Source organism: Diadema antillarum, unplaced genomic scaffold (assembly GCF_040938485.1).
Source record: "Diadema antillarum isolate AM-2024a unplaced genomic scaffold, OU_Dant_1.0 seq00000461_RagTag, whole genome shotgun sequence".
NCBI lineage: Eukaryota > Metazoa > Echinodermata > Echinoidea > Diadematoida > Diadematidae > Diadema > Diadema antillarum.
The window spans coordinates 108010-121144 of record NW_027271432.1 but is presented as its reverse complement, the minus strand read 5'-3'; the positions used below and the strand labels follow the sequence as shown (position 1 = coordinate 121144).

The 13135-nt window shown below is 38.9% G+C and overlaps 3 protein-coding genes across 3 annotated transcripts in view; all 3 read left to right on the top strand.

Annotated features, from left to right (window-relative positions):
* LOC139733128 (methionine synthase-like) overlaps positions 1-13135 on the top strand; it is a gene marked incomplete at its 3' end in the record, with an annotated part of 224478 nt that overhangs the window by 103368 nt on the left and 107975 nt on the right.
* Positions 187-10249, top strand: LOC139733119 (uncharacterized). The gene is made up of 6 exons (XM_071643964.1): positions 187-704; positions 2300-2402; positions 2733-2806; positions 3514-3595; positions 8626-8700; positions 10221-10249. Coding segments are annotated over exons 1-6 (363 nt in total). The 5' UTR covers positions 187-676; the 3' UTR covers positions 10222-10249.
* On the top strand, positions 10204-13033 carry LOC139733117 (uncharacterized). The gene is made up of 3 exons (XM_071643963.1): positions 10204-10316; positions 10801-10917; positions 11208-13033. The coding sequence occupies exons 2-3, from the start codon at positions 10814-10816 to the stop codon at positions 12787-12789; spliced, it is 1686 nt and encodes a 561-aa protein (XP_071500064.1). The 5' UTR covers positions 10204-10316; positions 10801-10813; the 3' UTR covers positions 12790-13033.

Here is a 13135-nt window from a genome sequence, read left to right as displayed (position 1 = left end):
CTTACGCCAATCAAGCAACCCCAGCTGGCCAAGTCAACAACTTCAAGGAATCCAGATCCAGATGATGTGTAAGTAGAAGTCTACACATGAATCAATGATTGAAGTGGAATGACTTTTTCTAATCTAGTATCAGTAACTTTAGGGCCTTTGCGTTTGATCGACAAGTAGGCCTATTTTTCTATGTATAATTCCGCGAAAAACTTCTCTAAGTTCTCATTTATGTCAAATTATGATAATGCCATAATTGAAATGACATTTGCTGGGGCAGTTTATCGCTTCTTAAAAACTGACCCAGCACTAGCAGCAGTAGGCAGCAAATGTCATTAGTCCCATTAAATGAGAAGTTTTTCATATCAATCATGTTATGCAAATTCCCCAAGAATATGATTTAGGATTTGCAAATAAATTTTAAAAAATTGAATAGATCTATCGCAAGCTCCATCATACATGTAGTCTAACCCAATAGATCTGGTAGAACTCTAACGTTTTAAACAGGGGAACTATAGGTTCAAAGATGATAGATCTAACAATAATAGATTCTAGTTTAGGCCCTACTTCGACTTGAAGGTAAGTTGTACAAAAATGAAAGTAAAAATCCATTTTCCATGCATGAATAGTTCTAACGTTAAGTTTTCCTCTTTTTATTTTTAAATACAGATTGACATCGACATCCCATATGTCAAGTCAGGGAATCGCAAGTAGTGGTAAGTTTTTTTGTCATCACAGTATTGAGAATTTAAAGTATTTCATGTGCAAATGTATAATTTGTCTTGACTGCGGAGCAGAATCTAGATACAATGTAGATACAGAGAGGTCACTTTCCTGAGCAGCTAGCGTCAACAATCCAGGTTGAATTTACATAGCCAGATTTCATGGCTGCGATTCAAATACTGTTTGTCCCCATTGACTTAACTGTACAGCAAAGTCTCCTCTTTTATCATATTTAGGGGCCCTACATTTTAAGTTTGGTTAAGGAATTTTGATATACAAATTGTAATTTTCATAAACTTGGCAAAAGTTTCAGGCATCTATATTGCATTTATAGTCAAACTTCCAATACATTTGGTCCAATAATCTTGAAACCAAATTCAAGTGATCCAGTGAAGTGTACATCTTTTCATGTGAATTTCTACAAGTATGTTGAAATGTAAATTCTGAAGAAAAAAAAAATTATTCCTTTACAGTTGAAATTCGTTAAAGTTTGGTTACACTGACAGTGTCAGGTCAGTGGTAGTAAGTACTACAGAGTTACAGTAGTGTACGTACAATACCCTTGCACGTGAAAGTTACAGTTTTATTAACCTTCACATCTTCATATAGGAGTGTCCAATGGGGATGTTGATTGGTGTGAAAGTCGTCGATGAACAACAGTTCATAAGAATCCATTGTTTGAATTCTAATACAGATATTGGTCATAGGTCAAGGGGCAATGAACCTATCAGTTTGTAACATGTACAGGTATGAGCTTCATCAAGTACCATTAATTGGTATCAGTGGCATAACTACAACGGAGGGGGGATTGGACACATCCCTTATTTGTTGATCAAAGGTACGCCTCTGATTGGTATTTATCAGTGTTTGGTAGAAAGCTAACCCAATGGCTTTGCGATGTTACACTGAGTTGACTATAGACAAAGGTCTACTATCCGCGGTTTTCATTAATTTGTAGGGCATTTTTCACACATAACCTCAAATACTGATGCTTGTGATAGGTTTACTTATAATGGTTATCCTTCACACTGTAATGTTGAGACAATAGTGTTTTGTTTGTTTGTGTAAGAGGGAGATAGACAATAATTTCTTTATGCTCCTGCCTGAAGGAGGCATTACATCTTATTTGCCACGTACTTAACTATGAGTTTTAATGTTCAGTTTGTGTGTGTGTTTTTTTTTAAGATTATTCACACCAGGCTAAGCTGACAGAACTATAACTGTGAGTTTACCTAGTCAAATGAAAGGGTTTCGGCATGCTTCTTTATTCCAGGCAGGTGATACAACGCTCACCTTCTTCATATTAGTAAAACAATGAAGAGTGCAAAAATACTGCATAAATGGATCTTTTCCTTGAAACTATCATAAAGCTGTCAGCAGTGTAATCCTCCTATCTTTGATTTACCAACTGAACAAACTATCCATGGTGGGAATTCAGTTTACACTTCCCCAAATCCTTTCATACAAAAATGTGTGATGTGTGCATTTCAAGCATATCTTTCTTGCAAAGATTTGGCTACACATATTTTTCACATGTGATTTTTAGACTGTCCTTCAACTCTATTTTCCCCTCCAATTCTCATTGCAGGTTCATCACACTTGTCATCAGTATCACATAGCACTCAGCAGAGTAGTTCTGTTGAGGACACTTCCATCGGGAAAGGTTTCTTCCATGATCACACATATTCTAGGTAACAGGACAAACCAGAGTTCTTTGTAAAAGTGTTGCAAATTGCATCACAGAACCTTATGTATTATATGAAACAACCTTGTGAGATTTTGTTGATTCTGCTTGATCAATATACATTCGTGTACATTTGCAATCTAAATTCTAGTCGTGTTTCTTCTCATTATTGAATCTGTATATTATATACATGTAGGAAAAGATAGACAGCTAAACATTTGAATGTGGGGGGACTTGGTAGTGTGGTACATTGATCAGTACTTAGAACATAATTTGATTTTGTAGAGTTTGAATGAACATAAATGTATGTTTTTCTTTTTTCACCATGTGCACGCAGTTCTGCAAAGTCCTGTTCACAGACTCAGCCAGGGCCAGTGATGCCTGTAGGAGAAACTCCCATAGATGGAAGTGGTAAGAATGTTTCTTTTCTTTCCTTTAGAAAAAAAGACAAAGATATGTAAATAATGTATAGTGAAGAAGTCTTGAGAAGCGTAAAAAAAGGAATCATCAAGATGTGAGACAATCAAGCCATTATTGTACAGTAAAACACATCTTATCATGTAAAGAGCTATCTGTACACATGGAGGTGGATGAGCCACTCCATTATGCACTCACAATTTCTATAGGTACATGTACCTACAGACATGTAAAGAAGAATTCACCTCAGACTTTATAAACATACTTGAATAACCTCAGTAAGTTACTGTAACTGGAGCAATAGATTTTGTGTGTATGCTAAACCTTAAAATCATTTTACCCAGCTGTATTTAGTTTTGCCTAAGTTGATTCTGTTGGACAAAAGAAATAGCTTAATTATTGACTTGGGAAAAATTTGACTCGTGAAGAGTTATAAACAACACAATATAAAGAGAAGGGACCATGAATAGACCTTTGATGTTTGGAGAGTTGAGTGTATCTAACAATTTTTCTGTGGGGCTAATACTTCATACAAGCAGTAGATGTTTGCATATCACATGTAGTACAAATTGATTTATGAACCCTTTGAAGTAATGAAAAAAAAAGGATTAAAGTGGCCTATCAGCAACCATAATACCATGTAACAGAAGAAGAAAAAAATACAGCTTTTTAAACACATTACCAAATGTTTATTTGTGAAGACATCGCCACATTGCCACCCCCTGGAGTTACGTCCCAGACTTGTAGTACTTCAGGATTGCACCATGACCACACTTACTTCAGGTTTGTATTGTACATACTATGTGTATTTCTTAGAAAGTTTAACAATATCGTATCAATTGATGTTGATAATAGGTGAGTGAATGTGTGCAATAAAAGTAAAAATGTGGGAGATTGAGTTGTTGGGATATGTGAAAGTATATATGTAGGCCTTGTGGAGCCGGGAAATGTGCAAACGCCGGGAAATGTGCAAACGCCGGGAATTGTGCAAACGTCTCGCCGGGAAATGTGCAAACGCCGGGAAATGTGCAAACGTCTTGCCAGGAAATGTGCAAACGCCGGGAAATGTGCAAACGTCTCGCCGGGAAATGTGCAAATTTCATCAACGGGAAATGTGCAAACATGACGCCGGGAAATGTGCAAAAGTTCAATTTTGCCGGGAAAAGTGCAAAACGTCGCCGGGAAATGTGCAAATCATTTCCTTTAGCGATATTGTGTATAAAGATAGTAGATAAACTCCACATCAAAACTGCCCATGAATTTCCACCATTTAGATTTTCTTAATGAAATCCTTGACAGATTTTCAACAAAATTGGCAGGTAGCACGATTATGGCAATGGGATCTCAATTTGTTTATATAGTAGCCACCCCCGCCCCCCGAAAAAAAAAGGGGGGGGGGTCAAAGTCCCAGAACTACGGTATTATCGAAATTCTTCTTGTATCATATAACCAAATAAGAATGAGCTAGGTTGGTTCGTTAAAGATATTGATGCCAGGAGTTCACGTTTAATGGCAGATCCAGGGTTGCAGGGCACGGGGCGATAAGTGGGGAGGAGTCTTCAAATTGAAGCCTCAGAATCCCTAAACTAGTGCTATGAAGACATTAATGACTGAAATTGCATGTTTGATTATGACGAATTCAGGGCTGTCCGGATCGGGGGGGGGGGGGGAGTGTGAAGGGAGGAGAGGGATTTTCTACATTTTCAGTATCTTCTTTAAAAGTCTAGAACAGATTTTCAATAAAAACTTGTCAGATAGTCTCATTGCGGTAATATGATCTTTATGAATTGAAATTAGCTCCCAATCCTCCCCCCCCCCCCCACCCCCGGCCGAAAAGGGGGGGGGGAGTTGAAGCCTCAGAGTCCCTAAACTCTGGATTTTTAAAAATCTTTTTCTGTCGAACAAAAAAAAAAAAAAGATAGAGCTATTAAGTTAGTGACTTGAAGACATTAATGACTGAAATTTCATGTTTGATTATGGCGGATCCAGGGGTGCTCTGATTGGGGGTGGGGGGAGGGAAAGTGATGGAGAGGAGGGGGATTGTCCACATTTACTGCATCTTCTTGATAAATCTCAAGAAGGATTTTCACCAAACTTGGCAGATACCATCTTTACGGTGATATGGTCTTATATGGTAAAATGAGCCCCACCCCCTCCCACCGCCAAAGGGGGGGGGGGGGGGAGAGGAGGAGTTGGAGTTTCAGGTCCCTAAACTCTGGAATTTGTAATCTTGTTTTGTTGAACCGAAGAATGTGGAACTACGTTATATGAAGACACTATAGTTACTAAAATTTCAGGTTTGATTATGACGGGTCCAGGAGTGCCCTGATAAGGGGTGTGAGGGGGAGAAGGGGGATTTTCCACATTTTCTGCGTAGTCTTGTAAAATCTATGACGGATTTTCACCAAACTTGGCAGATAGTATATTTATGGTGATTCGATCTTAATTTGTTAAATTTCGATCTTAATTTGTTAAATTGAATTACCCTAGAGATGCTACCTCCCACGTTCGGTGAAAATCCATCAAAGATTTCTCAAGAGGATGCAGAATATGTGTAAATCCCCCCTTCTCCCCCCCCCCCCCCCGATAAGGACACCCCTCGATCCGCCACAATCAAACGTGAAATAAAATTTCAGGCATTATTGTCTTCATAGCACTAACTAAGCTCTCTTTTCCAGTTTGACGAAGAAGATAAAAATTTAGTTCAGTGACTCCGAGGCTTCACCCCCCCCCCCCTTAAGCGGTGTGTGTGTGTGTGTGTGTGTGTGTATGTATGTGTGTGTGTGTGTGTGTGTGTGTGTGTATGGGAGGGGGCTCATTTTAACAAATTAAGTGCATATCACCGTAAAGAGGCAATCTGCCAATTTTGGTGAAAATCCGTCGTAGATTTTTCAAGAAGATGCTGAAAATGTGGAAAATTCCTCTCCTTGCCCTCACCCCCTCGATCTGGAGACCCCTTGATCTGCGCCATAACCAAACATGAAATTTCATTCATTAACGCTGTGTCTTCATAGCACTAACTTAGCTCTATCTTCATCGGTTTGACAGAAGAAGATTTTAAAAATTCCAGAGTTAAGGTTTGCTGAAGCTTCAACCCCCCGCAGCCCCACCCCCCCCCCCCCTTCGGCGGTGGGGGAGGGGGGGGGGCTCATTTGAACAAATCAAGATCATAATTATTACCATAATCTTGCTATCTGTCAAGTTTGGTGAAAATCCCTCATAGATATTTCAAGAAGATGCCAAAAATGTGGAATATCCCCCTCCACCCATCACCCCTCCCCCCCCCCCCCCGATCTGGGCACCCCTTGATCCGCCATAATCAAACATGGCATTTCATTCATTAATCGCGTTAATGTCTTCATAGCACTATTAAACTTAGCTCTATCTTTTTCGGTTGACAGAAGAAGATTTTTAAAAATCCACATTTTTGGGATGTTAAAAGTGAAGCTTAAATCCCCCCATCGGCGATTGGGGGGGGGGGGCGCATTTTAACAAATCAAGATTATATTAACATATATATGACTGTATCTCACAAGTTGGGTGAAAATCCGTCCTAGATTTTTCGAGAATATGCTGAAAATGTGGAAAATCCCTCTCCTCCCCCTCACCCCCGATCAGGGCACCCCTGGGTCCGCCATAATGAAACATGAAATTTTAGTCATTAATGTCTTCATAGCTCTAACTTAGCTCTTTCTTTTTCGGTTCGACATATGAAGAAAAAAAATCAAGCGTTTAGGGACTCTGAGGCTTCAACTCCTCCCCCCCCCCCCCTCCTTAGGACTGGTGTGTGTGTGGGGGGGGGGGGGGGCTCATTTTTACAAATTACGATCATATCACCATCAAGATGTTATCTGCCAAATCTGGTGAAAATTCATTGTAGGGTTTGCAAGAAAATGCTGAAAATGTAATTAAAAACTAGAAATGTCGCTATGGCGACTGATGCCTCCGCCATAATGCATGATTCTCCCAATAGGTGTATAGTATAATGTCTTCACAATGTGAGATAACAGTTTCACATAACTGGCAAAATTCTGACTGACCCTTTTATAAGTTTATGCATTGAGTAATTTTCAAGGTATAAAGAAAGAGTGTAATTACAATATAAAATATTTTTTTTTTTACATTTAAACCTGGCCTTGACCCTTAACCTTTGACCTTTGACCTTCTGGCAGGAAATTTCCAAGAGAATCTCCATTAGGTAATATATGTATATCAAGTTTTAAAAATAATAATGCAAGCATTGCATATACTAGAATATGAGGGAAATAGTAAAATTTTGGACGAGTTGACCTTGACCTCTGACCCATGACTATTGACCCATGACCCCTAAATTCCCTAGATAATCCCTGCCAGTCACTACATGTGTATATACCAAGTTCCATGAAGATAGGCCTACATTGAACCATTTGTGAGAAAAGTAAAATTGTAACATTTTCACCTAATCTTTGACCTTTTGACCTTTGACCTTATGACATGAAACTCCCCTTGGAGAATCCTTATGCAGTAGATATATGTCTATACACTAAGTTTCAAGAAAATACCTTTGGGCATTGCATGGATATGAGGAAATAGCAACATTTTTAGCATTTGACCTTGACCTTTTGACCTTTGACCTCTTGCCAATGTCACTAAAATCTACTCAACTAATTGCCGTATCATACATCATCCTTGGACCAAGTTTGGTGAAAGCTGCTTCATCCAGTTTTGAGTTATCACGTAAAAAGTTAAATTTTAGGATTTGACCTTGATCTTTGACCTTTGACCTCTGTCCGATTTCACTCAAAAATCAACCAAGTAATTGTCCCACCATACATCATCCTTGGACAAAGTTTGGTGAAATTTGCTTGATCCAGTCTTGAGTTATCGCGTAAACAGATAAAATTTCATGACTTGACCTTGACTTTTGACCTTTGACCTTTGGCCGATTTCACTCAAGATCTAATCAAGTAATTGCCCCATCATACTTTATACTTGGACCAAGTTTGGTAAAATTCCAGTAAATATTACTCAAGTTATCGCGTAAATGAATGCGGGCGGACGTACGGACGGACGGACAACCCGAAAACATAATGCCTGCGGCACCACTTCGTGGCGGAGGCATAAAAAACAAGACAGATGGTCGCTAAGACAGGTGGTAAAGATGGTAATGGGTCGTGCGCAGCTTTGATTGAGAGTTTCTCTTCCATCTCTACATAATATAGGTGAGATGAATGGTTTGCACATTTCCCGGCGACGTTTTGCACATTTCCCGGCAAAATTGAACATTTGCACATTTCCCGGCGTCACGTTTGCACATTTCCCGTTGATGAAATTGAGAGATTTGCACATTTCCCGGCAAGACGTTTGCACATTTCCCGGCGTTTGCACATTTCCCGGCGAGACGTTTGCACATTTCCAGGCGTTTGCACATTTCCCGGCGTTTGCACATTTCCCGGCTCCACAGGCCTACTTTGTGTATTATTACAGAACAAGAAAATTTGCATCTAGATTTTTTGTTTCCAGTGCCAAATTTTTACCATGTGGTTAATAACATAGAAACAATTTTTAATTCAGAATTGACAATATATCTTTTTAAAAATTTTCATTTTATTTTCTTTCAGTTCTTTCACATATGTAATCTTTAATCTCCTGAAATCTAGTTAGATTTTATCATCATAGTTTTAGTATTAGTTACTATAGTATTGTTATTTGTATTATTTTTTCATATTGTCACTGTTATTAGAGTAATTATCTTTGTTATTACATATTATATGATTTCATATTATATTATGTTTGTGTTGAAATTGTATGTTACCCTTTCCATCATACCACAGATCAGGCTTCCGAAGAAGCTTCCTCATCTGCAGTAAACATTCCCACCATAGCCAGTCCCAAGGAAACCTTGTTTGGTGAGCAAAATGCAAAATCCACTAAAAAAAAGATGAAATAAAATAATGACCTCTGCCCTCAAACCTCGCACAGCCTATCAAAGATATAGTTATTTAAGTGGGGGAGGGGAGGCAGGGCAAAACCCTTCAGATCACGGTGGTGGATTGCGCAATTCTCAGGAAAATTTGCACAAAAGGAGATGATGTAATCTTCAAGACTGTGTAGTTAGACTTTTCACATTTTGATTAATGTATTTTATATAAATGTATTCTAATTTATGAAAGAAAAAGAATCTTAAAGAGGCATGGCTTCAAAATGGTACGCTCAGGAGCAACAAATTAGGTCTCAAAAGTTGCGTGATACTGAAAGAAAAAAATCATAAAATGTCGCTGAGAGAGCATCTTGCGTTGATGAATAATCATGGAAAACATTGAAAGTGGGATTACAGTACGAGAATGCAGCAAAAATTTACGCACAAGCTTTAAGTTGTGACTGTCATCTTGTCAGTTTTGAAAAATTTCTGACAGTATTTCTTAGTCATCAAAACTTCTCTTCTACGAAGCATAGCGACCGACTCCTTCAGTGGTAAAGAAGTATCTCATATTCATTTTAGTAGAGTGCAACTACAAAGAAAAATAGAAACATAGAAAATTAAACTTGTTTCACATTATTATATCACATCACCACAGCAAAGTATTTGATTGTAGACTATTTTCATGAGAAATGATTTACAACTACTCATTCCGTACTTTCATTGATTGTACAGAACCAATCCAAGCATCAACTCTGAGAACACGGAAAGCCCTCCTCCCATCTTTTTCAGGAAGGTTGGTTTGTGTGTGTGTTTTCTTTTCTTCCTTTCAACAGACAATAGGTATAATGGACAACTGATTAAAGTATTTATGGGAAAACCAGTAGTGTTGGTAGTTGCTGGACATAGGACAATGATTAAATACCTTATTCAGATGGCGGGCAGAATGCTCGCACCAAGAAATTATGTGATTTTCTATGTTTTTATTATACACCAAGATCCCAGAAAACTTTACCAGTATCTAACCTCAGCAAGTATAAGACATAGGTACTTGAATGATAATTTTATATGTATTTTTGGCATGAACCCTCTCATGTGCATGGATGTGACTGCATTTTATAATACAATGTATTGTTATTTAATTATTCATTTTTTCATTATCATTGTTATTTTTTTTTCGGTTGCCATGAAAGCAATATATACAGGCTGTGTGTCTGTCTAGCTGTCCAACATTGTCCATCTTTACACATTGGATCTGGTTAAGACTTTGTTCTGATGAAACTACCTTATATTTAGATGCTCCGATAAGTTTTGGAATGAATGTTCAAGTCATATTGTAACTTCAAACATCAAATTTTTCTCAAGTAATGAATGCATGAGGGGTAAATGCTCAGCCCCCACCCACCACTCTATTGCAAAATGTGCATTTATTCCAGCACCTCTATCAAATTATCTTTTGGGTGGCATAAGTGGCCATATTTGTTATGTTCTCCCTGTCCTTCAATACAGACATGAAGTGCCAAATATTACAACCACAGTGCCTGACCTGGATCCAGGTGACCTACCTCCCTGAACAGGTGGCACTGCTTCTGGAATTCCTTCACAGTATGTATTACACTTGTTGAACTGCACACTTAAACCTCAACCCTTGTTCTGAGTGAAAAAATATCCCCAGTCCTATGAAAATAAAATTGACAGTCTTGTATCAAGTATAATTTTTTAGAATTATCAATATTCCCATCAACTTGGTACCTCATGTTCCATTGAAATCCTGGTGAAAATGTGTATTGTTATTTGTCCTACAAACTGTAACAGAGGAGTGGGGTTTTCATTTGCAGTCACATACTTTTGGGATTACTTGGTGAAATACTAAGTTATATGAAGCAGATAGATATATATGTTTAAACATATATTTCTCCAAGTATTCCAGATATGAACCTACATCCTTTTACTTCTGGTGCATATACATGTAGCACCCTTCAATAAAGTGCATGAAGACATGCAAGAATACATTATATTTGTATGCACTATATATTAGGTTAATTAAATACTTATGTCTTTTTTTTCTCATTCTTGCCATTCAACACAGAGTTCGGCAGCCCATGGTGTTGGCGGACACGGATTCTGACACAGATTACCTTCCTTCTCGTCCTCAGCAGCAGACATATCCTGAATATGAGGCCATTGCTTCTGAGACATCCTCTGTGTATGTTTAAGTCTAGTGTTTTATTAATCAACATTCGTAGTAACTGGAAAAGCTGATTCCACAAACTTGAGCATCACAATGTGGTAACATTGAATAATTTCAAAATTTATAATATCACAAGACAGTGCTCATTTCGTAAATATTCAGATAACTATACACATGGATCATATTTTGACCTTCTCATTATTGAGTAGAAAAGAATAAGTTCAGTGATTAATTTGTACATAAAGTTGTTACAAACTTTATATGCAAAAAGTGCTGACATACATTTTCCAATTTTGTTTATGCAGAGTGGAGGATGAAATACTAGAAGGACTGTACCTACATGTGTTTGACCATGAGCTTGGTGCCACCGAGGATGTCTCCGATGATGAAGATGATGGAAAGGAAGCAGAGGAGATGGCAATGATAAATGAAAAGAAATGCATTGTGTTTGAAGGCAAACTACTTGAGCTTGTGAAAACTGTGTATGGAACAACATGCCCAAAGTGTGAGCAACCTTTTGCCTATAGAACTGTGCAGAAAGGAACAGCCATCATCATCATATGGGAATGCGCAAGAAAACATGGCTCCTCATGGACATCTCAGCCCAGATACAAAGGTGTATTTGCTGGCACTCTGCAGGTGTCATCATGCATAGTAATGTCAGGGAACAGTTACCAAAAGATAGCTACAATGGCTAAGTTCATGAGCTTGAGGGTGCTGTTTAGAACAACATTTGACAGAATCCAAAAACTTTACATCGCTCCAGCCGTGAAGAAGTTCTATGAACAGAAACAAGAAGAACTGTTAGCAACATATGATGGCCCTGTGGTTGTTTCAGGAGATGGATGTTCAGACTCGCCGGGTCATTCTTCGACGTTCTGCACCTACTCATTCTGTGATGAGCAAACGTCTAGAATACTCCACACCAACACCGTGATGATGCAAGAGGCTGCGGGAAAGTCACCCAATATGGAGTGCATTGCCTTCACACGAGGCCTGGACTTCTTGATGACCAGAGTAGAAGTTGAGTCAGTCGTAACCAATGCACATCCACAGATTGCCGCTACCCTGAAAAGAACAGCCAAGTACCAAAGTGTAAAACACCAGTGGGACCTTTGGCATGGGAGCAAAAATCTTGTAAAGAAACTGAGTGCTGCAGCGCAACAGAAGAATTGTGCAGCATTACAACCCTGGATACGCAAGATAAGTAACCATTTCTGGCACTCATCACAAACATGCGAAGGTGACTCCGAGAAATTGGCTGGTAATTTTGCTGGCGTTCTCCATCATGTCGTCAATGAACATGAATGGCTCTTCACCGTGGATGGTAGAGCCGGAGAATGTGACCATGAACCGCTTGAGGATGCAACAACACCTTGGCTATCTCCTGGCAGTCCTCCACACCAAAAACTCAAAGAGATCATCATGGACAAAAGCTTCTTGAAGTCTTTGCCCTACTACACTGATTTTCGACATACTGGCAACCTGGAGTCGTTCCACACAACCTTGCTCATGTACGCCACCAAGCGTTCCTACTTTCATCCAGTAGGCTACACCACAAGAGTTTTGTTGGCTGTTCTTGATGTGAATCACCACGCTGACCGAAAGCAAGCTAAAACTGAAGATAGACGTCTGCGGTGGGGTAAGCGCTGGAACAAGAGGACAAAACAATTCACAGTCTTCCCAATCAAGGAACCAAAGACCTACTTGTACATCCCACAACTCATGTCGGAAGTGTTCAGGATGCGAGCCGAAACACCTGGGCATCTGTCACAACATGTCTCACTGGCAGAAGATGACCCCCGAAGAATTCACCCCACGATCGCCATGCAACCATCACTACCAACAGCGGAACTTGTGAAGGAACATCAGAGCAGGTTTACTTAAGAAGAGTACTTCCATGACATAGACATGACTGTATTGCCAGCTGTCATGATTTAGGCACAGGAACATCATCATCATGTTAAAGTTTGCATGTTTGAGCTTCAGGTCTAAATAATCAGGTTTTAAGTGAGCTCTTAAACTTTTTTAGAGAGGACAGATTACGAGTGTTTTGTTGGAGTCTATTCCATAGGAATGGGCCAGCATACAGAAATGATCGATCACCCCAAGAATTATGAGTTTATGGTACAGCAAGCAGAGATGAGTTTGAAGATCTAAGGTGCCTTGAAGAATTTACTGTTTGATTCAGGTATTTTGGTTTCATAAACATCTTTATGTGTTAGTAATTCAC

Bases quoted from the DNA above. Each gene is read 5' to 3' on its own strand.
- LOC139733117 (XM_071643963.1), top strand. From the start codon at position 10,814: ATGGTGTTGGCGGACACGGATTCTGACACAGATTACCTTCCTTCTCGT. The intron at 10,918-11,207 runs GTATGTTTAAGT...TTGTTTATGCAG, and splicing joins GCTTCTGAGACATCCTCTGT to AGTGGAGGATGAAATACTAG.
- LOC139733119 (XM_071643964.1), top strand. From the start codon at position 677: ATGTCAAGTCAGGGAATCGCAAGTAGTG. The intron at 705-2,299 runs GTAAGTTTTTTT...TTCTCATTGCAG, and splicing joins TCAGGGAATCGCAAGTAGTG to GTTCATCACACTTGTCATCA. The intron at 2,403-2,732 runs GTAACAGGACAA...ATGTGCACGCAG, and splicing joins CATGATCACACATATTCTAG to TTCTGCAAAGTCCTGTTCAC.